Source organism: Mustela lutreola, chromosome 15, assembly GCF_030435805.1.
Source record: "Mustela lutreola isolate mMusLut2 chromosome 15, mMusLut2.pri, whole genome shotgun sequence".
Lineage (NCBI taxonomy): Eukaryota > Metazoa > Chordata > Mammalia > Carnivora > Mustelidae > Mustela > Mustela lutreola.
This window is the reverse complement of record NC_081304.1, coordinates 5608911-5634728: the sequence shown is the minus strand read 5'-3', so window position 1 is coordinate 5634728 and position 25818 is coordinate 5608911. Positions and strand designations below refer to the sequence as shown.

The following is a 25818-nucleotide window of genomic DNA, read 5'->3' as shown; positions in this document are numbered from 1 at the left end:
TCCCTCTCTGGACTTTTCTCTACTGTCATCTTCACCTGAAAACCCCTCCCCAGTGCCAGACCCACCGTGGACCAACCTGCTTCTGTGCCTCATCCTGGTGTCCCCCTCCCTGGCGTGCTCCTCCCTCATCGGCTCCAGCTGACAGATCTGCCCATCTTAAACTCTGCTCCCTTTCCCCTGAGGCCGCCTCTGATGGCATCAGCTCTCCTGTGCTCCTGCAGCTCGGGGATCTTTCCTAATGCCCTGAGCGCGGGTTTGCCGTGATTCGTGTTATCTGCCCACAGACATCTCTCTTTTCAGTTTCGGCTCCTCAAGGGCAGGGACTGTGTCGTCTTCACCTTTGACCTTTGCATCCCTCAAAGCCCTCAGCATTGCTTGTGAGACGTGTTTGAATGGAGTTAAGGGTATAAAGAATAAGCCGGTGTTCCGAGGGGTAGAAGTGCCTGGGCTGGAGTAATGGGAGAGACTTCACAGGGGAGGTGCCCTGGAGAGAGGGGTAGTGTTGGCGTGGCTGGTGCGGGCTGCTGTAAGCCTTCTGGGAAAGGAAGGCGAGCAGGCAGAGCCCCACTGTGTGTGCTGGGTGGCGGATGTGCGGAGCCATGGGTGAGGTGGTTTCTTTGCTCCCCTTCTCCTCAGATGCCCTGAGGGATGGCAAGGAGATCAGGTGGCCAGATGCCGTGTACCCGGACCTCCACATGCCCTTTGCACCGTCCTGGTCCCTGCACTGGGCCTACAGAGATGGACATCTGGTCAACCTGCCAGTTAGCCTGTTGGTAGAAGGAGACATCATAGCTCTGAGGCCCGGCCAGGAATCGTTCGCCTCTCTGAGGGGGATCAAGGTAGCTCGAGGCTTTTCTCCTTCCCTGGAAATGCTGTGGGAGCATCTACAGGCGATGGTGGGAGGGTCCCAGGGCTCGATCCTGAACCTTCCTGGCCGGCTCACAGGCTTCTTGGCAAGGGCTCTGGAAGAATGGAGAAGAGCTGGAATGTTTCTCCTTGTCCTGTTCTTTAGTTTCTCAGACCCTTAAGCTGCTAGGAATCCAGTTTCACAACCACCACCCTCCCCCGCCCCACGGCTGACTCTTTGTCAACCAACGGCCCCTAACCCAGTGAGGTATCTGCACTTAGCTGAATTGTCCAGGAAGAGTGGCTTCTGATTGAACCAATGCCCTTGACCCCTCCTCCCCTGACTCTGGCAGGATGATGAGCACATCGTCTTGGAGCCCGGAGACCTGTTTCCCCCTTTCTCTCCACCCCCCTCCCCCCGGGGAGAAGTGAAGAAGGGGCCACAGAACCCCCAGCAGCACCGGCTCTTCCGCGTCCTTGAGACCCCTGTAATCGACAACATCAGGTGGGCTTGCTGTCCCGCCTTCCTTCTGGCGCCCGAGTTCTCTCCCCTGGTGCCTCCAGGAGCAGGGAGTGGGCTGACAAGGAGAGAGCCTGGTTTATCCAGAGCTCCCCTTGGGGTAGGCACCCCTGTAGATTTTTTAACTTGAGTGTCTCATGAGAATTCCTAGCCTGGGCCATTGTTCCTCTCCCCTCTGGAGCTCTGAGGGGACCACTCAAGAGGCTGCCCCAGACCCCTCTCCCAGGGAACAGGAGAGATGGTCTGACTCAGTGGTGCCCAGGCCTCTCCCCCGCCCTCCGAAGGCTCACCCAGCTACAGGGTCACCCCTCTCTGCAGATGGTGCCTGGACATGGCCCTGTCCCGCCCAGTCACCGCCCTGGACAACGAGAGGTTCACGGTGCAGTCGGTGATGCTGCAGTACGCGGTGCCCGTGGTCCTGGTGCGTGAGGCGGGCCTCGCGGGGCAGGGGAGAGGGCCAGGAAATGGGGGAGCCTCGGGGCCAGATTCAGGTGAGCGCGTGAGAAGACGGGGAGGGGGTGCCCAGAGTGAGATGGCCGGTGCTGGGGCTGGGTGGGGGTATGCGTGGGCGGAGGAAGGGGAGCCTTAGAGCCAGGGTCCCTATCTGGGTGGGGGGCTGAGGCTGCGCTTCTCCTGTTCCCCGAAGGCCGGCTTCCTCATTACCAATGCGCTACGCTTCATGCTGAGTGCTCCTGGCATTGCCTCCTGGCAGTACGCCCTCCTGCAGCTGCAGGTAGGCCCTGCCCTTGCCCCTCCATGGTGCCTTCCATGTTGCTCTTTCCTGGGAGGCTGGGTCCCCTCATGGGGCCCTGGCTGTCCCTCCCTCTGCAGCCCAGGGGTCACAGCTGGAGGATGCCTGCTCCCCTTCTTTTCCTGCGCTGGACAGCTGTCCCTTTCTACTCAGGGAGTGGCTTCGGGGCTGGGGAAGGCCTCCCGTCCCTCCCTCTCAGCAGGCCAGCGGCTCTTTGAGAGGCCTCAGTGTGGTTCGTGCTTCCCCAGGTCAATGGCGTCCTGCCCATCCTGCCCCTGCTCTTTCCAGTCCTCTGGGTCCTGGCAACCGCCTGTGGAGAAGCTCGGGTCCTGGCCCAGATGAGCAAGGCCTCGCCCAGCTCCCTGGTAGGTTGTTCCAAGGCATCACGGGGACAGCACAACAAGAAAAAAATCGGGAGCCAAAAGAGGGTGTCAGCTGGGGCCCAGCGACTGGGTACCGAGGTCCAGCCTCACTGTGGGCCCCTCTCCCCGGCACGGGTGGGCCCTGAGCTGCTCTCCGTGTGGAGGAGCCTCCAGGCTGGGCCGTGTGAGGCGGGGGATCGTCCCTGCTGGTTCTCAGCAGACACGGGATTCCGGAACGGCCCCGGGTGTCCTTTATCAAAGGCATCGGGAGCCTTGCTGGTGGGGGGGCCCCACCCTTGCAGCTTGGAGGCCTCCCTGAGCCGGTGCCCTTTTCTCGGTGCAGCTGGCCAAGTTCTCGGAGGACACTCTCAGCAGCTATACTGAAGCCGTCTCCTCTCAGGTACACTCACCTGGGACACCTTCTGCCCTAGGCCCTTGGAGCCGCCAACCTGAGCTCCCTCAAGCTGGCCTCAAGCTGGCCCCTGAGGCTCCCCTATTTTATGGCCTTGGAGCCTTCTGTCTCCTGTGGGCAGTGTGCTCTGCCCAGGCGAATGCCTCTCCACCCCGACTTCCTGGTCCCCGGACTGTTTCCTCTGCCGGCTCCTGAGGCTGTCTCCAGGGAAATAACATGGACTTCGTCTCTCCCACCAGGAAATGCTGCGTTGTATTTGGGGGCATTTCCTGCGGGTGATCCAAGGGACATCACCGACGCTGAGCCATAGCTCCAGCCTGCTGCACAGCCTGGGCTCGGTCACGGTGAGGGTGGCCCTGCGGGAGGACCCTGCCCCCGCTGGCCGGCTGCCGGGCTGTGTCTGGTGCCTGCCCGCCATTTGAATGGACCCTGGCAGGTTGGGGAATGCCAGGCCCCCTCCCCAACCCCCATCTCTCCCTGCAGGTCCTGTGCTGTGTGGACAAACAGGGGATCCTGTCGTGGCCAAACCCCAGCCCGGAGACCGTGCTGTTCTTCAGTGGGAAGGTGGAGCCCCCCCACAGCAGCCACGAGGACCTCACCGATGACCTGTCCACCCGCTCCTTCTGCCATCCTGAGGTAGAGGAAGAGGTAGGGCCGGCTCCCAGGGACCCTGCTCCGGGCCTGGCCAGTGGCCTCAGGGAGGTGAGGCTGGGAGGGCGAAGGAAGGCTCCAGCACCGTTAGGATCTGCTTCTCGGCCGTTCACGCAGAGCCTCCGCCTCAGAACTGCCCTGCCTCCCTGGCCCGTGACAGCCAGTGGGACCCCGGTCCGAGGCCTGTGCTCCTTGTTCTCCTCAGCCCCACGAACGAGATGCCCTCCTGGCCGGGTCTCTGAACGCTTCCCTGCACCTTTCCAATGAGCAGGAGCGTGGCGACTGGCCGGGTGATGGTCCCAAGCCCCCCGAATTCTACTCTCACCACAAAGCTCACGGCCGCAGCAAACACCCGTCCGGCTCCAACGTGAGCTTCAGCCGGGACACGGAGGGCGGGGAAGAAGAGACTGGCAAGGTGAGAGCAGCGTGGGGGCGGGGGGCAGCTGCGGGGGGTCCTGGCCTCCCCCACTGTAGGGGCCAAGGGGGGGCAGCCTGTCCCGGGGGAATGAACCTGAAGGCACAGACGCAGCGGCCTCTGTTCCCAGGCCTTGGGGCTCGGCCAGGCAGGACGGCCTCCTGAGGCTTCATCCAGGGCCCGGGAGGGAGACCCCTCTGGGTCTTGCAGATGGTGACTGGTTGAGGCAAGGCCCTTCTGGTCACAACCTTCTGAAGACAGAAGGCTGGCGGCTCCCTCCCTGCTCCCTCCCTGCCCTGGGTGTCCTCCTCTCGCTGCCATCGCTGGGCAGAGCTACCGGAAGCAGCCGAACCCCAGCAGGGACATGGGGAGAGGGTTTCCGGGAGGGATGGGACACGCGAGCAGGCTCTCTGGGAAGGGGGTGCCTTCTCCCCAGCTGACGCTCCCCTCTCCCCTCCCCCGTTCCCCGTGACCCAGCCTGGGCTGGAGGGCGAGCCGTACGAAGCGGAGGACTTCGTGTGCGACTACCACCTGGAGATGCTGAGCCTGTCCCAGGACCAGCAGAACCCCTCCTGCATCCAGTTCGATGACTCCAACTGGCAGCTGCACCTCACTTCCCTGAAGCCCCTGGGCCTCAACGTGCTGCTGAACCTCTGCAACGCCGGCGTCACTGAGCGGCTGTGCCGCTTCTCCGACCACCTGTGCAACATCGCCCTGCAGGAGAGCCACAGCGCCGTCCTGCCCGTGCACGTGCCCTGGGGCCTCTGCGAGCTCGCCCGCCTCATAGGTGCGCTGGCCCCGGACTCTGAGCAGACCGCTGCCCCAGGCCTTCGCGGGGAGCCCCGTCAGCCCTCTTGGCTTCCCTCCAGCCCCTGGAAGCGGGCCCCTTTCGACAGTGCTTCCTAGTCTGGGAGAGTACCCAAGGGGGAAAGGGGGGAAGAACCAGCCTAGTCCGATGGGGGTTCTCTCCCTGCAAGGGAGGGAGGTGCAGGTGCCACGGACTTCCTCCCGACACCCCAGGTTGCTATCCCTCCCCGTGCAGGCTTCACCCCTGGTGCCAAGGAGCTCTTCAAGCAGGAGAACCACCTTGCACTCTACCGCCTCCCCAGTGCCGAGATGGTGAAGGAGACCTCGCTGGGGAGGCTGTCCTGTGTCACCAAGCGGCGCCCCCCGCTCAGCCATATGATCAGTCTCTTCATCAAGGACACCACCACCAGTGAGCCTTCCAGGCTTGGCCGGCATCAGGCCAGACCTTTTCCCGGAGCTTGGCGGGGCAGGACTTCTTTTAGGTGTCCCTTTTTTAAGGGGGCCTGGTCAGAGGAGCACTAGTCTGCTTCCAGAGCCTTCCACAGATGTGGCAGGGGTTGGATTTGGGGACTGGTGCTGGGGTGGCGGTGGCCACAGGGATTGAGGACCGTCTGAAGGCCCACAAGCCCACACAGGCTTGGGGCATTCTACTCCCCAGGGGCTCCCTAGTGCCCTTCTCAAGGACGGCAGGGTGTTAATTGAGGCAGGAGTGAGAGGCGGCAGCGACTTGGGGCACTCACAGTTCAGCCTCATCCTCCCTGCCTCAGGTACAGAGCAGATGCTGTCCCACGGCACGGCTGACGTGGTCTTAGAGGCCTGCACAGACTTCTGGGATGGGGCGGACATCTACCCTCTCTCGGGTTCTGACAGGTAGGTAAGGAAGCACGCCTTGTGCTGATGGCAGGTAGCCCCGGCCATCCGCCCGCCCAGCTCACGAGCAGGGGGCACCTCAGGGCCACTCACCTCACTTTTGCCCCACTTCCCTGGCAGAAAGAAAGTGCTGGATTTTTACCAGCGAGCCTGCTTGTCTGGGTACTGCTCTGCCTTCGCCTACAAGCCCATGAGCTGCTCCCTGTCCTCTCAGCTCAATGGCAAGTGCATCGAGCTGGTACAGGCGCCTGGCCAGAGCAGCATCTTCACCGTGTGTGAGCTGCCCAGCACCGTCCCCATCAAGCTGAGCACGCGCCGCAACAGCTGGAGCTCGGACGGTACCGGGCGCGTCTGTCCCGGGGGAGAGGGGTGGCGTGGGGGGGAGCTTCTGGAGAGCTGTGGAATCCATCACAGTGGAGGGAACCGTGGGCTCGCTGGACCTCGAGCATCGAGGTGGCGTTCACTGTCTGGTGGCGTGGGCAAGTCCCTTAGCCATCTCACGGGCACCCGGGTGCTCGTTCTGGCCCCCCTCCCAGGTTTCTGGTGACACTCGGTGTGATAGCAAAGGGCTTTCTTTGGAAGTCATTAAGCATCAGTATTTATAGACCATGAGTCTTTTTTATTTTTTTTTAAGATTTTATTTATTTATTTGACAGAGATCACAAGTAGGCAGAGAGGCAGGCGGGGGTGGGGTGGGGAAGCAGGCTCCCCACTGAGCAGAGAGCCCGATGTGGGGCTCGATTCCAGAACTCTGAGATCATGACCTGAGCCGAAGGCAGAGGCTTAACCCACTGAGCCACCTAGGCGCCCCTAGACCATTAGTCTTATTTGATCAGACAAAAAGGCCAGGTCGCAGTGCTGCTGGAACAGAGGGACTCAGAGCCACCCCACCCCTCCCCATGCTACCAAACAGACAGACTCACAGTCTTATGACCCAAAGACCATGAACTGCGGCCATGGCTGAGAGTGAGGGCAGCTCCCCCGGCCCGGCCGGGCTCTGTCGTTACTCCTTAGGATCATCACGTGACTGATGAGTACCTTTCCTTGTCTTTTCTCCCGTGTCTGTTGGCTCCTCTGTGTCTTGGCTGTGTGTGTGTGTGTGTGTGTGTGTGTGTGTGTGTGTGTGTGTGGTCCCCTGGGGCCCACATGCTCATTGATTTGGGTGTGGCATCTGTGTGTGTGGCCTGGGCTGCCTCCTGGAATCTGCTGGTTCCTGGGTGTTCCGGCTGGGCTTTGTGCCTTGTGCCTACCTGAAGAAGGGATCGGGGAGGTGCTGGAGAAGGAAGACTGCATGCAGGCCCTGAGCGGCCAGATCTTCATGGGCATGGTGTCCTCCCAGTACCAGGCCCGGCTGGACATCGTGCGCCTCATCGACGGGCTGGTCAACGCATGCATCCGCTTTGTCTACTTCTCTCTGGAGGATGAGCTCAAAAGCAAGGTGGGGCGGGACGCCTGGGTGGCTCAGTGGGTTAAGCAGCTGCCTTCGGCTCAGGTCATGATCCCAGCATCCTGGGATCGAGTCCCACATCGGGCTCCTTGCTCCATAGGGAGCCTGCTTCTCCCTCTGCCTCTGCCTGCCACTTTGTCTGCCTGTGCTCTCTCTCTCTCTCTCTCTCTCTCTCTCTCTGACAAATAAATAAATAAAATCTTTAAAAAAAAAAAAAAAGCAAGGTGGGGGGGAGAGCCGCCCCCCTCTGCCTCCGCTGACCCTTTCTCCCGTGGGCTTGTGGGTCTGTCTGTTCACCGGCATCTTTCTTGTGCAGGTATTTGCAGAAAAGATGGGCCTGGAGACAGGCTGGAACTGCCACATCTCCCTGACGCCCAACGGTGACATGCCCGGCTCTGAGATCCCCCCCTCCAGCCCTAGCCATGCTGGCTCCCTGCATGACGACCTGAACCAGGGTGAGGGCACGGGTTTGGGGCAGGGACGAGGTGGGTGGGGGCGGTTCTAGAAGGAGCCTCCGTAGATCCTCCGTTGGAAAATGGCCCTCGTCTCCCTGTGGTCACAACAGTTGACAGTGGAGGAGACCAGAAGCAGGAAGTTCTCTGCCATCTTCAGGGCAAGAAAAGGCCCTCAGAAGGCTGACTCCAAGGTGAAGGACAGGTTTTCATCCCACAGTGTCCCGCGATGATGCGGAAGGGCTCCTTCTGATGGAGGAGGAGGGTCACTCAGACCTCATTAGCTTCCAGCCCACGGACAGCGACCTCCCCAGCTTCTTGGAGGACTGCAACCGGGTAGGATGGCAGGGCCCGTGCCCCTTGGCCCTCCGAGATAGCTGACTGACCGGCCCAGAGAAAGGTGGGAGGGAGGGAGCCTTCTCCCGACCCTGCGGCGGCGACTGACGTCTCCGCTCTGTCCAGGCCAAGCTGCCGCGCGGCATCCACCAGGTGCGCCCCCACTTGCAGAACATCGACAACGTGCCCCTGCTCGTACCGCTGTTCACCGACTGTACCCCTGAGAGTGAGTCTGCTAAGGAGGCCCAGGCTCCCTGTGGGCTCTGCAGGAAGAGTCCCATGCGGGGGGTGGGGGGTGGCTGAGCAACCTGAGCTGGGAGGGGGCGTGCCCTTTCTATCGAGACTTAAGGGACTGCTTGAGGGGAGGACCATCTCCAAAGCGGGGCCTGCTCCCCCTACCCCATCTCCTGCTCTCCTACCCTGTGGGTCTCTGCCCAGAGCCTCACACAGGGCCCCAGACGCCTGACTCTTGTGCTCCCCGACTCTGCCCCCTCAGCCATGTGTGAGATGATCAAGATCATGCAGGAGTATGGGGAGGTGACCTGCTGCCTGGGCAGCTCTGCCAATCTAAGGAACAGTTGCCTTTTCCTCCAGAGTGACATCAGGTCAGGGGGACGCCCGAGTTTGGGGGCTCGCGTGGGTGGGACTGGGGCACATTCGTGGCTGATCTTGCTAGGGTTGGGACCAGCAGACTGGGCATGGTGGGGAGAGGGGGAGAGGGTGCTCGCCTCCTCCCATGGGATACGGGATGTTTGCAGAGTGTAGCTGATGGCTTTCCCCCTCCACCGAGCAGCATTGCCCTGGATCCCCTGTACCCATCCCGCTGCTCCTGGGAGACCTTTGGTTACGCCACCAGCACCAGCATGGCCCAGGCCTCGGATGGCCTTTCTCCCCTCCAGCTCTCGGGGCAGCTCAACAGCCTGCCCTGCTCCCTGACCTTTCGCCAGGAGGAGACCATCAGCATCATCCGGCTCATTGAGCAGGTGGGGGCTCGGGCTGGCACAGCAGGCAGGGAAGGGAGGGCTGCACGGAGTGGGCAGGAGTGACACAGGATCCGTCTGGGCTCCCAGGGGTTGATTTCCCTCCCAGAGAGGCTCACTGGCCTCCACCCTTTCCTAGCAGGAGCCTCTGGGGCATCTGGCTCTTGGCTAAGATTTGTCAGCTGTAGGCCCGGCCACACTCTGTCCCTTCCGGTCCCTAGGCGCGGCACGCCACCTACGGCATTCGAAAGTGCTTCCTCTTCCTGCTGCAATGCCAGCTGACGCTCGTGGTCATCCAGGTGAGCGGAGGCCTGCCCTGGCACCGGCCCGCCCCACCCGCTCCTCCACTCAAGGTCCGGCTGAGAGTTGGGGGCGGTCGGCTGGGAGGATGTGGCACGGCCTAGGGGGGCCCTGGCCTCTGTGGAACCCCGGGGCCTTTGGAGCTGACCCATCAGCAGGATATAAGCCCCTGGGGCCCCAGCTCCTCTAGGCATCTCTCTGGGCATGGGGCAAGGCAGCCGTGGGGCTCCTGGCATCCTACTATTGGCCAGAGCCTAATCCTGCTTCCTGGCTCTCCTGGTCTAGTTCCTGTCTTGCCTGGTTCAGCTGCCGCCACTACTGAGCACCACAGACATCCTGTGGCTGTCCTGCTTTTGCTACCCGCTGCTCAGGTGAGAGCTGTGCCATCCATCCTGGTCCAGGCGGGTGGGGCTGGGACAGCATGAGCAGCTTCAAGGAGCCCAGGTCCCCCTCCTCAGTGCTTATGACCCCCTGGCACAGGAGACGCTGGCGGGGGTGGGGAGGCCAGGGGGGACCCTCCCTTGTCTTGTCCCATCTTCCCCTAGGCCTGCCCTCACTCCTAAAACTGCCGAAAGGCTTCCCACATGGGAATTGATGGACAGAAGGTCACAGTGCCCACCCTTCACCAAGTCCCTCCTTTTCAGCATCTCTCTGCTGGGGAAGCCCCCCCACAGCTCCATCATGTCTATGGCCACAGGGAAGAACCTTCAGTCCATTCCTAAGAAGGTAGGCAACGTGGAGCCCTGTGGGCCTGGGCCTTCGCTGAGGAACGTGGGTACCAAGGGGGCCGGGCCTTGGGGGACAGAGAGGGGCTTCGGTCACAACGTCCCTCAACCGAAGGGTGGTGGCTGTACAGAGCTGGGAAGGATCCTCTCCCCACCCGGCCTACCCAGTTCCCTCCCAAAGAGCCTGTGCAGTCCCGGGCCCGGGGGGCCACCCCAGGAGTGACGGGCCTCCCTTCGTTCTGCAGACCCAGCACTACTTCCTGCTCTGCTTCTTGCTGAAATTTAGCCTCACCATCAGCTCGTGCCTCGTCTGCTTTGGCTTCACGCTGCAGAGCTTCTGCGACAGCTCCCGGGCCCGCAACCTCACCAACTGCTCGTCCATCATGCTGCCCAGGTGCGGCCTGCCCGCCCCTCCCCACCCGCCACCACCCGCTTCCCCGGGGCCCAGCATGGGGCTGAGTCCACCCCTTGCTTTGGCAGTGGCGCAGACACAGCTCCCGCCTGGTTTGACGACTTTGCCAACGGGCTGCTGACGGCTCAGAAGCTCACCGCCGCCCTGATCGTCCTGCACACGGGTGAGGGGCTCCCCGGGAGGAGGGGCTGGTGGGGGCTAGAGGGTCGCCCTGGGGGCAAAGCCTCGGGTTGGGGGTGGGGTGTCTGACGCACCCCCGCCACTGACCCCGTTTTCTCCAGTCTTCATTTCCATCACCCACGTGCATCGCACCAAGCCCCTGTGGCGAAAGAGCCCCTTGACCAACCTCTGGTGGGCCGTGACCGTGCCCGTGGTGTGAGTATCTGCAGATGGATGTGGGGGAGGGGCCTTTGGCAGGACTGGGGTCGGAAATCCTGCTTCAGGGGGCTGAGCCGGAGGTCGGACGGTGCCCTCCTTGAGCTACTTGTACTGAGAACGGCAGGGAAGGAAGCCAGAGGCTCACATGGGGGCTACCGCCTCTCCCTGCAGCCTGCTGGGCCAGGTGGTCCAGACGGCAGTGGACCTGCAGCTGTGGACAGACAGGGACAGCCCTGTCCACTTTGGCCTGGACGACGTGCCTCTGCTGACTTGGCTCCTGGGCTGCCTGTCCCTGGTTCTTGTGGTGGTGACCAACGAGGTCGTGAAGCTGCATGAGATTCGGTGAGCCACCAACGGGGCACTCCCTCTGGGCTCAGGCTCATTCTTTGGGCCTGTGACCTCCCAGGCATGGCTCCCCTGCTTGCCTCCGCTGCCTGGACTTCCCTCCTCATCTGGGGTCCTGCCCTGTCCCTGGTCTGGGCTCCTGCTCTAACCCAGGCTCTTACTTCCTGCCCAACCAGGGTCCGGGTTCGCTACCAGAAGCGGCAGAAACTGCAGTTTGAGACTAAGCTGGGCATGAACTCCCCCTTCTGAGCCATCGGCCACCGTGGTCCTCACTGCCCTGGTCCTGGGGCTAGAGCCAGACCGGTTTCTGAGTCTGGGGAGTTGGTATCCATGAATGTTTCAGGGTTTCCTCTCGCACCCCATGGCACGGGAGGGCCAGCTCAGCATCTGACACAACTGTCATCCTGACCCCCAGGACTTACTGTGGAGGAGCTGGTGAGCCGTGGCCTTGGCATCAGGACAGTCTGGTCTTGAATGTACAACCTTGTGCATTGTACAACCTTGTACAACCAATGTGCACTTAGCAGAGGAGCCCTTAGCCTCCGCCACCCGAGGGCTGCCCCCTTTAAGGTCTCTTAGCCTAAGGTCCTCTGCTCTCGGGTCTCCAGGCAGAGCCATGAACCTGGTGGGGCCAGGACCTAAGTGGCAACAGCCGTGGGAGGTCCAGACAGGTCACTGTGGAAGGCAGCAGCCTCCCTGCACCCCGCCTGTCTTCCTGGGGTAAGGGCCTGGAGGTGGTCGAGTACTTCCCTCCCTTTGTGAGGGAGCCTCACGCTCAGACCTGAAGATGCAGACCCCCTGCCGTGCCCTGGCACCTCTCCCTGTGCCCGTCTTCAAGCTGGCCTGGCACGTCAGTCTTGGAGACACGGCCCAGGTTTCCTTTTGGCCCTCTGCCCTAGTTCTCCTTGTGAGAATGTTTTTACTGGTGTATATTTTTTACTGGAAATGAGCCTTTTAGGAATGAATGTAGACTGGTTTGTATTAAAACTTGTAAACTGCTTAAGAAAAATCTGTGGCTGGTCCATGAGGCAGCCACTCCGGGGCCCACCCAAGGCTTTGGCTGGTGAGGTTGCCCCAAAGGGAGGGGAGGGCCCAAGCCTTGCTCCTTCCCCACTGGTAGGAGCCCTCAGGCCTGGCCTAGGCAAGAACCCAGGGCTCAGAGGTCCGTGGCACAGATCCAAACACAGCCAGATCACGTGGAATGACACTTTCATTGGGGTTAGTTGGGATAAGAGGTTAATAGTTACAGAGCGGGGCCTGGGCCATCCAGATCAGGCTTCCAGCCCCGAGGCGAGCCGTGCGCACTCTCGCCATGGTCCGCGGCCCCCCGTCCCCATGTCCTCTCAGGTGGTTATAGATAGAATAAATTTCATTTAAAATATATGCATTTCTCTCTGCTTAAAAAATAACATTTACAGTTGAAAAGGTTTGGACTTTGGGGATCTGTTAATCCCACTGGCCCCACCCCCGCCACCTTTGCCTCACTGAGGGCAGGCATAGGCAGGAGCAGGGGTGGGCGGCCACCACCGCGGAGACCAGGTCCCTGGCCGCTTATTTACATGTCCCGTGAACACCTGTGTGGAGCCGGTCAGACACACAGCCTTCTCCAGCCTCCGCGTGTGCCCGGACAGCACAGCAGGTGCCAAGAGGTCCTCAGCACTGGAGACCCTGGAGGTGGGGGAGGGCAGAGGGAGCCCCCCAGGAGCCCGGCCGCCACCTTTGTCCCCGGGCGGAAGCTCTTGCCAGGGTCCCTGTCCACAGGCCAGGGCTGACTGGTCAGGTCACACCAGGAGGGGACTCCGCTGAGATGTCCACTTCCGCTTCTGTGGAGACGACCCTGGCTCTGACAGCATGAGCTTCTGTGCGGGGGTTCGAAGGCCGCAGATGCTACAGGTCGCGAGGGGCGCGGCTGAAGGCCACCAGGGGCTCAGTCCAGCATGGCGTCCAGCTGGTTGGCCAGGGCGTCAAACATGGTGCTGATGTCATCCAGAATGTGCTTGGTGGAGGTGCCGGGAGGGCTGCAGCAGGGGAGGGAGCGGGTCAGAGCAGAGACTGGGCCGTGGTGGGCAGGGGCTGTGCCTGCATTCCCGGCCGGTGCCAAGCACCTAGTGTGTCTTCTCCGGGCCCTTCGGTGAGGTCGCTCGGGCTCGGGGGAGCTGAGGTGCTCGAGCTGACGTGCCTCTCAGTGGCAGCCGCCAGGATCCCCCACAGGTCAGATATGGGTGACTTCAGAGCCCTGGCTCCTCCAGTCCCAGTAAGGGTCGCCCCAGCCTCAGGATTGGTCTGCTACCCCGTCCCCGCCGACATTCCCAGGACCCGGGGAAGAGGAGTTAGGGGGGAGCTGTTCCTGCGCTGCACCCCTCTCCTTCCCCGCCCAGCACCCAGCACGCCTCACCCCTCTCGCTCCTCAGCGCCTATGCTCTTCTCTGCCGCCCTCAGTGCAGCTGCCAGGGATGAGCTGGTCTGTTCCAGCCTCTGCTGGGCCCGGCCAGAGCCCGCAGCCCCAGTGCTCTCAGGCCTCGGGGGCGGCACAGGGCGGGGGCCAAGCCGGGGAGCCAGCTTAGGGCCAGAAAATGCCAGCTGGGTGCAGGCCACAGACACAGGCTTGGGGGCTGTTCCTGCAGAGACAAAAAGGTTGGCTGTGACTCAAGAGGGGCTGGACGCAACCCTTGGAAACAACACCCCACCCTGCGGGCCCCTCCTCATACCTGCACCGGGCACCTTGATGAGGGCTGCAGGGGAAGCAGGGGGCTCCGTCTCCCCAGGTTGCCCACCACCTGCCGAGTTCTCCAGAGCAGGCCCGGGGCTGGGGGCCACAGGGGGCTGGGCTGGGAGGCCGGGAGAAAGAGGCGCTGGAGCTCCCTGAGTTGGAAGGCTGCTGGGGTCAGGCCGGGGAGGGCTGGGAGCTGCTGAGGAGGAGGGGGGCTCCCCGGGGGGCTGGGAGGGCAGGGAGGCAGAAGCGCTGGGTGTAGCACCGGCTACCCCGAAGGCCAGAAGTGCCGTCTGCAGTGGCTCTCTCTCCCGGCATTTGGGCCTCCGCTTAACGGTGTCTGACTCTGTGAGGTTGAAATCCAGGCCAGCGGGCACAGGTGCCTCCCGGGATGGGGGTCCCGCTGGCTTCGGCCGCTGTTTGATGGTCAGGTTCCCCTCCTCCGCAAATGGGAGTCCCTCCCCTGAGCTGCCCCGAGATGGGGGCGTCCCCTCCGGCCCTGGTTCTTCCTCCTCTGTGTCCGACACGGGGCCAGCTGGTGCGGGCGGGCTTGGGGGCTCCAAGGGGCCGGCTGGTTCGCTCAGTGTTCGCCTTCGGGGCACAGAGGCCCCCTCCTTAGGTCCTGGGCTCCCATCTACAGGAGGAGGCTCCGTGGGGGGGCCAGAGACGGAGCTGAGGCGCTTAGGGGGTGGGGGTGGCGGGCCTTTGCGTCGGGCACGGAGGGCGAAGGACTGGCTGCGGGGAGCCCCTCGCGCTGGGGTCGGGCTAGGGCTGGTCCGCGCTAGGGCACTGCGTCCCGGCCGCCGGGTGAGGGTGGCGTAGCTGCCCAACGCACTGCCCACCGACCCTTCGGCCTCCCCCTCTGCTTCCCCATCCTCAGGGCCAGGGCGGCTCAGGCTGTGGGACCGGCGCTTGGGCCGAGGTGGGTCTGGAGGGGTCGCAGGGGGACCAGCCAAATACGAAAAGGCACGAGGTGCGCCCGGAGGTGGCCCTGGGGCTGGGCTGGAGGGTGAGCCCTGGGGATACATAAACACATAAGGGGGGGCCCCCTGGCCAGGAAGTGGGGAACAAAGCTTAGGGGGCCGCTCTGTGCCCTCTGGAAGGTTCCTCTCCTGTGGGGTCCCAGGGTCTCCGCCACCGGGCTGGGGGGTAGGCTGTTCCTGTGAATGACCGGACCCTCGTGAGCGTGCTCCAATGCTCTCCTGGCTGGGGGAGCGGGCAGGGGGCAGGGGGAGGGGCTCAGGGCCACCCCCTGCCATGGCTGCCTGCAGCTCTGGGCTTAGCTCGCTGCCCTGGAAGGTGAGGAGGCGTGGGCCAGCTGCAGCCGGACCGTCCCCATTCTCCAGCCCCTCGATAGCCATCAGCTCTGGGCCTCTGGCGAGCCGGCGGCTGCCCTCCGCTGGGGCCTCCCCCTGCAGTAGGCCCCGCCGCAGCTCGGCCAGCCGCTTTACTCCCAGCATGAGCTTCTTCTGATGACCTGAGAGGGGAGGGGTAGAGGCCACGGGGTCAGCTGGGGCTGCAAAGGGCCACTCCAGTCGCTCTTGGCCCCCATGCTCCCTCCTGGGTTTGAACCCTGCACTGCTTCAGAGCCCCTTGGAGGCACGCGGGGGGCCCAGTCAGGAGGCCCCAGGGCAGTTCTCACCGAGCTTGTTGACGCCGATCTCTTGCAGCTCCTCCCAGGTGAGGTCGGCCACCAGCCCCATGGAGTCGTAGCCGCTGCTCACCAGGTGCTTGTGGTACTGCGGCAGCCCCAGCGCACACAGCCACTCCCGCAGGTCCACCTGGAAAATCACGCCAGCCTCAGCGCCCCGGCGAGGAAGGGCCCCAATGGCCACAGCTGAGGCTGGGAGCCGAGAATGGCCCCTGCTTACCGGGATGTAGTTGGGCAGCCACTCGGCGATGCTGAGCTGTGCGATCTCGGAGGCAATCTTCTTCCTGTGGCCAGGCTTGGTCACGCCGATGGCCGTCAGGTCCTGTCACACAGACTCGTGCCATCAGGCCCCCCCACCCCCCCAGCCACCTCCCGCTGGGCTCTCTGCCGCCCTCCTGCCGTGGCACCCACCTCGGGAGTCATCCGGCTGATAGTTGGCACGTCGTAGCCAGCCTGCAGAAAGTGGGTGGTGTAACCTTCCAGCTGGAACTCACTGAGCCAGTTATGAATGGCCTGGGCATCCTACGGCACGGGGGCAGAGGCCGAAGTTAACAGAGCAGCGTGTGCTGAGGCAGAGCCGAGGCTGCGGCCCAGCCTCCCCGGGGCGCCCAGCCCGAGGCCCGTCCACACCACCGCACCGCCGGGGCTCGCAGCCCACTTCGGGGCAGGGCTCTCACCTTCCCCTCCAGCAGCTGCTCCGGCCTCACGTCCTGGGTGAAGAGCTGCTCCCCGGAGCGGTAGTTGGTCAGAGGGCGGTGGCTCAGGTTGTCTTCAGGAGGGAGAGAGAGAGGGAATCAGAAGGAGCACACTGGAGGGGTGTCGACCCAGGTACCATGTGCCTCTCCTACCTGCCAGGGATGGGGGGTGCAGTCCTGGCAGCACCTGGTCCTCTCCTGTGGAAGGCAGCGGCTGGAGACAGGGAAGGAGCGACTCAGCATGTGGGGAGCCGACAGCAGCAGGGACAGCTCTGTCCCGCTCCCCACGCCCCCTCCCTCCTCCTCCTCCTCCCTCCCACCTGGGCGTTCTCGATCAGAAGGCCAGTGCCATGGCCGTTGGTGCCCTCGGAACTCTGCCCGCTGCCAGCACTGCGGATGCTGCCCACGCTGCCCTCGCTGCCCACGCTATTCCTGTCACCTGCTGCAGGGGCACAAGCAAAGGGGTTAGAGCCCCAGCTGGCCCCGCCAACAGCGGACTGGCAGCTTGCCACAGCCAGACGCCCACCCCAGTGCCCAGCACTGCCCTCTGGGAGGGCGTACCTGGGCTGTCTGGGCTGAGGCCCACCCGAGGGAGCTGGCCATAGGTCAAAGGGTGTAGGGGGTCCTCAGCAGGGGGCTGCGGTGTCCGAGAGAAGCCTGGGCGTAGGGGGGTGGGGGCCGATGGGAGGCGGGGTGCGAGGACGCCCACCCGCTTGCTGACCACCTCCACGATGCCTGGAGGGAAGTAGCCCACACGGTCCGTGCCCCTCTGGCTCTCGTGGATGTGGCCCTTCCAGCGGCCGTCGGGATGCTGTTCCAGCACCTGGGGCAGATGAGGCATCGGGGAGACGAGGACAGCGATCACTTCCTGCCCCAAACACGGGCAGGCAGCCGGCCCTACAGCCACAGTCCAGCTCCTCCGCTCCCCATGAGCGGCTGATGCCCGAGTGCACCCACAGCTCTGCCCTTCCTACCGGCACCCAGCCCAGTCCTCAGCATGCCTCCTGGGCATACACAGGACAGTCCCAGCGTCAGCCTGGGTTCAAATCCCAATGCTGGTGTTTGCCGCGGGGTCTCAGGCCAAACACTTTAATTTCTCTACGACTCAGTTTTATCATGCCCAGAAAGGAAACCGTTAAATAGCACCTACTTTACCCAGGGCGGGAGGAAGTCAATAAGAGAGTTACGGAAAGACCTTAGCAGGTGCCCACGCAAGTGACAGCAATCATTGGTGCTAGCAAAGGAACGCCCGCACCGGGTCCTCACCGTGATGACGTCCCCTGCGCGGACGTTGAGAGCAGTGGGATCGTGGAGGTTCCAAAAATCCTTGAGTGCCCGGACCTTCAGGATCCCCGAGGCCTCTGAGAGAAAAGGCAGGGCAGGGCATCATCTGAGGGTCCCTAGGGTGTCTTCCCACCCATCATGTCCCCTTCACAACCCTCCTCCAGGTTCCTGGAGTCCCCTAACCAGCCCTGGTTTGGGAGCATGACATCTCGCTCCTGGGACACTGTTCCTGTCTCCCTTCCTAGTCCCCACGGGAGTGGCTCCGGACACCCAACCTGGGCAGGGTCTTCTCTCATGCACACTCACCCCGCAGGAGCTGCTTGATTTCGCGGCTGGCCTGGGAGGTGGTGAACTGATTCACGATGTCCAGCGCCGTCTGGTTATACGTGTTCCGAATGTTCACGTCCACCCCGCCCTGGGAGCCCAGCACAGCGTGAGCAGGCACGAAGCGCTCTGCTTGCCATCTCCCCCAGTCCTCACCACCACCCGGAGGTGAACAGTGAATACCGTTTTCAACTTTTACAGATACAGAAACCGGAAGCTCAGAGATAGGGTTGAAGATGAACTCAAGATCACACGGCTGGTGAGAGGCAGAACCAGGGCTCGAACCAGGTCTGTCTGCTGTCCAGCCACAAGGCCGCGGCCCACCCAAAAGCCACGTTGTTGGTGGAGACCCCCTCCCGTGCCTCCCCAGCTGTCCCTCGCCGCAGCCCCCAGCGGGGGGAGGGGTGAAGGCACCCACACCCACCTCCAGAAGCAGCCGCACCACCTCTGTCTTGCCGTACAGCGCAGCCTCGTGGAGTGCTGTGCCGGTCTTGGTCTGGCGGTTGATCTCGATCCCAGCTCTAAGGAGCTGCCTGTGGATTGGGGGGGGGCAAGTTGCAGGGGTGATGGGGGGCAGGAGAGGAAGCAGATTGCCGGGGGGCTGGGAGAGTGACCCAGAGCCCGAGAGAAGAGGGCCACAGGGCAGGGCACTGATGGGACATCACCCATTCCGCAGGAAGGGGATGAGGAAGTGGGGGGGGGCAGTGGGTACCTGATGACCTCTCTGTGGCCATTCTTGGCAGCCAAGTGCAAGGGCGTGGTGTAGTTGGGGTCACAGGGGTCCTTGGCCTCACCCTCCAGCAGTGCCACACACAAGTGACTATTCAGTAGCAGCTGGGCCACCTGTGGCAAGCAGCACCCAGACAGGTCTTTCTCCTGAGATTCCCCCGTCCCCGCCCCACAGTCGCCCAGGACCTAGTACCCCAAGTACTAGGTACTAAGTACCCCTAGTACCCCTCACCTTGAGCCGCCCAAACTCGCAGGCCAGATCCAGGGGCGTCTTCTTCGCCTTGTTGACCAGGCACGGGTTGGACTGATGCTGGAGGAGCATTTCTGACTAGGGTGGAGGAAGCTGAGTGAGGGGTCTGGCCCGGCCAGCCCCCCCGCCCCCACCAACCCCCCGGCTCTGGCACCCCTCACGGGGAGGCAGGCTCACATACCACTTCGTAGTGTCCGTACTGGGCGGCCAGATGCAGCGGGATCTGCCCGTCCAGCGAGGCGGCGTTGACGGCGGCGGAGGCACGCAGAAGCAGCCGCACGGGCTCCAGCCGGCCCTGCCAGGCCGCGTAGTGCAGCGGGCGCATGCCTGCACAGGGGAAAGGGATCTGGGGACGTCCTGGGACGCTGCGGGGGTGGGCGAGGGCACTGGGCAGTCTGGAGTCACCCCAGCTGCAGGGGGAGGCAGATCCAAGGGGAAGGGCTGCTGGTTCGGTCAGGGAAACGTCCGGTTGTGTGGGGCTGAAGTCGGAATCCCACCTGGCCCCCATGGGGGGTCTCAGGGCAGGAAGGCAAGCTGAGCCTCCTCACTTGGATAACGGGGCATCAGAACCACCCCCAGCTCCCCCAGAAGGCCATGAAGATGAAAAAGAGCCAGGGAAGCTATGCGACACGTATTAGCACTGCTAGGATGTGGCGGGGCAGACTCTGACCACAGGGTGTGGCCAGGGAGCACCCTGGGGTCTCACCATTGCTGTCCTTAATGTCCACGGTGGCCTGAGCCTCCAGCAGCAAGGCTATGAGCTCCAGGCTGCCCCCCAAGGCGGCATGGTGGAGAGCAGAGAATCTGGTGTGGCGGGACACAAGGGAGGGGTGTCCGCTGAGTGGTCCCCCACCCCCCCCCAAATCCTGCTCCTCCACACCAGACCCGTCCCGGAGGCTGGCAGGGCTGAGCGACTTGCCCACTGTGGCCTCGCTCCCCCACCCTGCCAGCCCTGCCGTGGGAGTGCGGAGCAGCCGGCCTACAGCATGAAAGGGCTCAGTGTCTGGGCTGAGAGGCCTGTTTGTCTGGCCTCCCCCCCTCAGCCAGCCCAGGGGAGGGGGCCGTGGGAGCAGGAGCCTCAGGGCTCCTACCCTCTGGGGAGAAAAGGGGGCCTAGCAGGAATCTGACCCAGGAGGCCCCTCGGAGAGGCACCGGGCTCCCTCCCCTCACTCGAGGACAGCTCCACACGCAGGAGGGTGGGGAGGAACCAGGGCTCTCAGCAAACACGATTCAAGGGCCAAGTTTGAGAGGGTTAGGGACTCTAGGGGCCAGGTCTTTCCCCTTACCCCTCCCCCAGCCCACAGCTCTTGAGAGGGGTAGGGGCTCACCCGTCAGCGTCCTGGTAGTTGACATTGAGTCTCTTCGTGGAGCCGAGGAGCTCTGCGGGATGGGAGCAGAGGGCATCAGGACACTCTAGAATGATCTGCTCCCACCTGTATCCTGACGAGTTGTCCCTCCCCACGATTCCCCAATCCAGCTGACCTCTTGGTGTGCAAGAAAGAGCCTGCCCCATGGCCCTTCGGCTGTCCTGTCCCTAGAGCTCCTCACCCGGCCCACTGGCCCATCCGCTCCAGAGTGCCCAGCGCAGGAGCCGCAGCAGGGGCCTGGCTTCCCCGGGCCCCCAGCCCAGCTTGTTTATAGGGCCAAAGAGGGCAGAAAAGGGGGGCACTGGCATGCATGCCCTCACTGGACAGGCCCACGAGCACATGGTTAGCATTCCTGCCTGAGCGGGCCAAGGAGAGTCTCATTGTCTCCCTGGGCTGAGGGGGCTGACGGAGAGAGGAGAGGGGCACCAGATGCTGGAGGGGAGCAGGGCAGATGCCGGGGCTGGACCCTTATGGGCGCACCGCAGAGGGGGCCATCGCCCTTCGGCGCGCCTTACACGTGAGCCATTACCGTCCACGTGCTGTCCTCCAGCAAAACTGGTATAGCTCCCGCCCCCTGCCACGGCCACCGCTCCTGTCAGGGGAGTAACTGCTGATTCTGCACCCACATGCTCCCGGCAGAGAGGTCCACGCCCCACGGAGAGGGCTCTCTGCTGGGTGACGGCCAGAGAAGCCAGGGGCACAGGCAGGACACTGGTCCATCCCCCTGCCGGGAAGGGTGACAGGATTCAGGCAGGTGTGCTCCAGGTACTGGCCAGGGTACAGGAGGGGGCAGTCCTTGGTGAGTGCTGGGAGAGGAAGAGGAATGTCTGTCGCAGGCGGCCGGTCTCCTACTGCAACCCACCCCTGCTGGGAAGGAGGAGGCCTGGTTCAACCCGGGCTGGGCAGGGTGCCAAGCATGCTGGTCCAGGCCTGCCCTCCGGGCCCTAGTGGGCCCCAGAACACCCCAGCAAGACAGGGCCTCATTCCAACAGGCAGGGATCAGCTCGGGGGTGAGGAGCATGGGAGGGGGAGAGAGGGGACAGCTACATTTAGGACCGAGCCGAGGTGCACTACACGCTACAGGGAAAAGGTAAATACAGAGCTGGGCGGTGATGGAGGGGTGAGGAGGTGGGGGCCGCTGGCAAGAAACAGAGGCCTCCCTGCCTTCCTCTAGCTCCCTCAGAAAGTCCTTGTCACACAGAGCCAGTTAGGGAAGGAGAGGGGCTTTTAGGAGCAGGAAGTGTGTGGTTCCAAGTCTCCCCCTTACTGGCTGTGTGACCTTGGGCAGCCATGGGACCTCTGTGAGCAACACTGAGGACTACGAGGTCGGCAGGAAGGAGAAAGTCCCTCCACCTGCTGCCAGGCCTGGCCAGTCTGGGATGGGGCAGCTCCGCAGTGAGATACAGTCCCTCTGGGGAGTGGCAGGACAATGTGACAGGAGGGACAGACAGGAACAGGGGCAGGGCCAGGCTGGGTGGCTCTGTTCTTTCCAGAACAATGGCCGGAAAGGCGGTGGGGGAGAGAAGCTCAGAGTGACTGGACTAGGGACCTTGGCTGGAGGGAGGAGGGTCCTGGTTGCTGGCAGCGGCTCCAGCCACTTCCCCTGCCGGGCAGCCTTCTTCCCGACCTGGCTCTGGGGGTGGAGGGGTCGCTCCTGATTTAGGCTCAGGCAAAGGATGTGAGCTCACTGGGCCACCCTCGGCCCACTCTGTTTCCTCTGGCCAGAAAAGGAGACAGTTGGGAAAAGGGAGCAGGGGAGGGAGCGAGGGAGGGCAGGGGCAAGGCCAGGGCAACCGCGCCCTTCCCCCTCCCAGCCACCTGCTCCCTCAAGAGGACCAGGGTGGGCAGGGAATGCCAACCCCCAAAGGCACCAGAGAGCAAGTGCAGGAGGCTGAGGGAGCATCTCTCTCTGGCCAGCCAGAAGGCTCCAGCCACCTACCAGAAGGAAAAAGGGGAGCCCTGACACCTCCCCTTCGATCAGTTTCCTTTGCCCCCCTGTGACATGGAGCAGGAATTCCCAGCTTCCCTTCGGAGGACTGCTTTAGAGTCACCTGGAGAACTTTCTGATTCACACGGTCTCAAGATCTCTGTGACGATTCTAATTCTGCAGGGGGAACAGGGAATCTGCACTTTCAGAACAGCCACTGGGTAATTCTGATGGGCAGCTAAGTGAAGGAGCAGAGGGGAGAGGACAGGAACTTGACTCTGATCTGCCCCATAATGGCTGTGTGACCTTGGGCAACTCGCTAATCCTCTCTGAGTGTCAGTTTCTTTATCTGTAAAGCAGATACAAATATACCAATTTCACAGGAAATCGAGGACTTAGGATATTTCGTAAACTATAAGGTCTGCAAACATCACTCTGTGATCTTTCTGCTCCAGCTTTCCCTGCTTCTCCGAGGACTAGGAGGGGAGGCTCTGGGTCAAGGCTTCACAAGGAATCACAGGACCCTGTCACTCTGTGCCTGGTGCCTACACAATGTGCAAGTCCCCTTTGGGGCTGACGGAAGGAATCTCTTCCCCTCCCTGCATTTCCCCTGGGGCACGGGGCACGTTCCTGGAGCCTAGCTATGAGGCTCCCACCACCAGCGTCCAGATCCCACCCGCCTGCCCTCCTCTAGGGCCTCACTGTGAGGCCCTAGAACTGGGAGGCCAGCAGCAGCTCACCCAAGGCCCTACTGGGCAGGTCGCCAAAAATAACACAGAGGCGAAGGGAGGAGGGGGAGGGGCTCCCACCCTTGGGCCTCCGGGGCCCTCCTAGGACCTCTTTGGCACCTTCCTTCCACTGTGCTCGCCCCGTATCCACTTCCCCAGGGCACAGAGGCCATACCACCTGGCCTTCCTCCCGGCCACAGCCAAGCTCCCATACCCTGGCTCTCTTGCCCTGGTGTACAGGTGGGTAAACACACATGTGCATGACTCCCAGGCCCTGCAAATCAATCCTCTGGCACCCCAAACTCCCAGGTGTGGTTGAGGATAATTAGTTGTCTTCACGTAGTCACGGGGGCCCCTTCTTGTGCACAGGGCCAAGGTGTGTCTCGAGGCTAGAGCCCCAGCACTCTGAGGGAACCCTCCCTCCCCCCCCCCGCCCCAGTCTGGTGGCAGGAGCTACCTCATGTCCCTACTGGTCTCGAAACTCAGGGGACAAATCCAGTGTTCTCTTAGGACAGCTCAGAGAACTCAACCTTAAAGCCCAGAGGTTGGAGGTGGGGGGGGACATCTCACCACAGAGGTACCCAAGAAATGGGGTTCAGGTGTGGCCACTCATGCATGGAGCCCCCACAACCCTGTCAAGGGTTTTGGAGAAACTTCTAGAAAGTTAGCTTTGGCCACACACACACCCAGCGACACAGGCAGCTAAGTCAAGGGAAAGGGGCTTTAGCAAGCGCTGAGATAGTGATCAACTTTGCTTTAAGCAGTAGAGCTCTTTTTAAAAGCTATCTTCTGGGCATCCCCATTAAGCTGTCATAAATAAACATTTGCTGTTGCTGAACTGGGGGGTGAGCTTGGAACCGCTGCTTTTCAATCTTTCCCAACCCCACTGCCAGAAATCTCTTGCTTCCAAAGAATACATCAGCAAAACCACCTGCTAAAGACCACTCTACAATGGCAGGAATTTCAGTCTGTTTTATCCACTGCTGCCACATAATGGCCTGGTGCCTAGAACAAAGCCTGGCACACAGTTGGTGCTCAAAAAAACTCAAACGAATGTATTTCAACCCATTCACTTTACATGTGAGGAAACTGAGGCCCAGAGAGGCTAAGTGATTTGCCTAAGGATACACAGCAAGGGGTAACCCAACTTCCTCTGTGGCTGTCCCATAGAGGCATTTCTTACAGAACAGACAGTCCTCCCACCCCCAAAACCCCAGATCACAGTGACCCCCACCCAAGCCTCTCTCTATAGCCTGAGCACTCAGGGCAGGGTCTCAGCTAGACAGTCACCCCACCAAGCACTCACTTGTCTTTGCGGCCTTGACCTTAGCCACCAGTTTCTGCACACCAGTCACATCTCCGTTCTTGACGGCGAGGATTAAGTCCTGTTCACGACCCATTCCGGTCCCTGGGCTGGGCTCTGGGATCAGGAGTCCAGGCAGAGGCAGGAAAACTTCAGGTCTAAGCCAAGGCGTCAGGGTGCCATGCCTTGGCCCGTTGGAGGCCCAGGAGTCCTGGGGAAGCGAGTCTGGTTTCCCAAGCAGTGGGCTTCTTGTTAGGCACTGATGGGTACTCCCTCAAAGTGTTTCATGAGCAGCCATCACAAGCAGGAAAACCGATTTCTGAGGGGGTGGAGGCCACGTGGAAACCTGGACAGAGACCTTCGTGCAGTGTCTGACGGCCCAGGGATGGGCTGGGACGGGGCACGAGAATCTTCCTGGCGTGGCTCGGGAGCACCGATGCCCACCCAGAGCGCAGTCAGCATTCCCTTGGGCAGCAGCAGTAGACAAGTCTCGGGGGTCTGGAAAAAGGTGCAGTGCCTCTGCTGAGGGTCCAGGCCTGCGAGGGTCCCAGAAGCAGGGCTCAGAAGTGTAGGACAGGGGTTCTAGGGAGCCCCCCAAACCACCCTCGCTGCCCTTCGGAGTCAAGGAAGGGCCAAGCCACTCAAGGGGGGGGGGGAGACAGCTGCCAGGCATGAGAGGAGTATTTGGGGGGAGGCGGTGACTTTCTGGGAGAGGGAGGCTGAGTCACTGAGGCCCCAGGGCACCTGGCAGCACCTCAACCTGGGGCAGGAGGGGCCCTGGCAGCACGACACACAGAGGCAGGCTGGGCCAGCAGCCTGTTCTCCACAGCCCCGGGCTCTGACACCCACAGACAACTGGTGGGGCAGAAGGTGGGGCCTGGAAGGGTCACACACAGGCAGACAGGCAAGGGTCACTCCCTGTGGAAGGTGCCTGCCCCAGACTCCTCCCAATCTAAGCTTTACTATAATAGCTGGATGCCCTAGCCCCAGGCTCTTTAAGTATTCAGAGCGCGGAGTGGGGAGCTTATAGCTCCCCATTTCTGGCAGGGGTCTGACTGCTGGACTGGGAGGCTTTACAGCACCTGTTGCTGACCCATCCTCACCCCTTGTACGGGATGGGGTTAGCAGCGGGGTGCAGAACAGACACAAGAGCTGGGGCGTGCTGGCAGAAGGGGCTGCCTGGCCCCCCAAGCCTGAACCTGAGGCCCGGAGCCCCGACTTCGCTGCAGAAAAGCTTATGTCAGTTCTCAGTGGCCAGGAATTTGTTGCCCGAGCCCTGTGGCATGAGACCCGTGCAGGCCTGGGGCCCTAGCTGGGGTCTCCTTACTCCTAGAAGGTCCCAAGCCCAACCCAAATGGCACTCCTGATCTTGCCCGCAGCCGACACAGGAGGAGGACGCCCCTGGTAGTGCTTGGGGTCGGGCTGGCTCCCCCGCCCCCCGGAATGCCCGTCCAGCGCCGCGCAATCCCCCCAACCCAGCCCAACCCGGGCCGACCCGGGGAACAAAGCGGCAGGAGCGACCGGGAGAGCCCAGCGCCGGAGGGATTGATGCGGGAGGACGGAACAGGGGCGCGAAGAGGACGGAAGGAGCAGAGAGACGAAGGCTCCCGCCGATCTCGAAAGAAAAGTTAGTTTGTGCCCGCCCTCAAAGGTGCTGACCCCCCGCGCAGGCCCCGCAGTCTCACCTCTCCCAGCTGCCCCGCCGGGGGTCTGGCTGGCCCTGCTCGGTCCCTGGCACTCTGGACCGTGGCTCCCACTGCCCCCCTTACCCCTTTTCTCCTCCTTCTCCTCCTTTTCCAAGACCGGCTCGGCACCTCCCGCAGGAAATCCCGCCCCTCCCC

General features: G+C 62.5%; 2 protein-coding genes across 9 annotated transcripts in view; one reads left to right on the top strand and one right to left on the bottom strand.

Annotated features, from left to right (window-relative positions):
* Positions 1–12392, top strand: part of TMEM94 (transmembrane protein 94) — a 24003-nt gene extending 11611 nt beyond the window's left edge. For 2 of the 6 annotated variants that reach the window (XM_059149767.1, XM_059149764.1), the window contains exons 5-31: positions 637–839; positions 1200–1351; positions 1685–1787; positions 2013–2099; positions 2366–2482; positions 2823–2879; positions 3131–3235; positions 3375–3527; positions 3748–3957; positions 4435–4744; positions 5000–5173; positions 5532–5634; positions 5755–5972; positions 6891–7072; positions 7398–7536; positions 7754–7869; positions 7996–8095; positions 8366–8474; positions 8663–8852; positions 9071–9148; positions 9435–9520; positions 9794–9875; positions 10120–10268; positions 10355–10449; positions 10568–10661; positions 10836–11006; positions 11186–12392. In XM_059149767.1, coding sequence (XP_059005750.1) covers positions 637–839; positions 1200–1351; positions 1685–1787; positions 2013–2099; positions 2366–2482; positions 2823–2879; positions 3131–3235; positions 3375–3527; positions 3748–3957; positions 4435–4744; positions 5000–5173; positions 5532–5634; positions 5755–5972; positions 6891–7072; positions 7398–7536; positions 7754–7869; positions 7996–8095; positions 8366–8474; positions 8663–8852; positions 9071–9148; positions 9435–9520; positions 9794–9875; positions 10120–10268; positions 10355–10449; positions 10568–10661; positions 10836–11006; positions 11186–11258 — 3656 coding nt within the window. In that variant the 3' untranslated portion in view covers positions 11259–12392. Of the gene's footprint in view, positions 1–636; positions 840–1199; positions 1352–1684; positions 1788–2012; positions 2100–2365; positions 2483–2822; positions 2880–3130; positions 3236–3374; positions 3540–3747; positions 3958–4434; positions 4745–4999; positions 5174–5531; positions 5635–5754; positions 5973–6890; positions 7073–7397; positions 7537–7753; positions 7870–7995; positions 8096–8365; positions 8475–8662; positions 8853–9070; positions 9149–9434; positions 9521–9793; positions 9876–10119; positions 10269–10354; positions 10450–10567; positions 10662–10835; positions 11007–11185 lie in introns of all 6 variants that reach the window. The other 4 variants (XM_059149766.1, XM_059149762.1, XM_059149765.1 and 1 more) reach the window with 3 other exon arrangements.
* On the bottom strand, positions 12202–25818 carry CASKIN2 (CASK interacting protein 2). 3 transcript variants are annotated; one of them, XM_059149768.1, is made up of 20 exons: positions 25663–25818; positions 23981–24513; positions 19981–20032; positions 19359–19456; positions 18834–18979; positions 18635–18730; positions 18386–18516; positions 18098–18206; positions 17656–17764; positions 17332–17426; positions 16627–16888; positions 16386–16507; positions 16219–16279; positions 16048–16139; positions 15782–15892; positions 15591–15692; positions 15362–15500; positions 13718–15196; positions 13405–13627; positions 12202–13027 (listed from the first exon to the last, which is right to left on the bottom strand). In XM_059149768.1, the coding sequence occupies exons 2-20, from the start codon at positions 24072–24074 to the stop codon at positions 12937–12939; spliced, it is 3612 nt and encodes a 1203-aa protein (XP_059005751.1). In that variant the 5' UTR covers positions 24075–24513; positions 25663–25818; the 3' UTR covers positions 12202–12936. The 3 variants fall into 3 exon arrangements, with proteins under 3 accessions (XP_059005751.1, XP_059005752.1, XP_059005754.1); XM_059149769.1 differs by having other exon boundaries at positions 23981–24475; positions 25663–25816; XM_059149771.1 differs by having other exon boundaries at positions 25747–25765.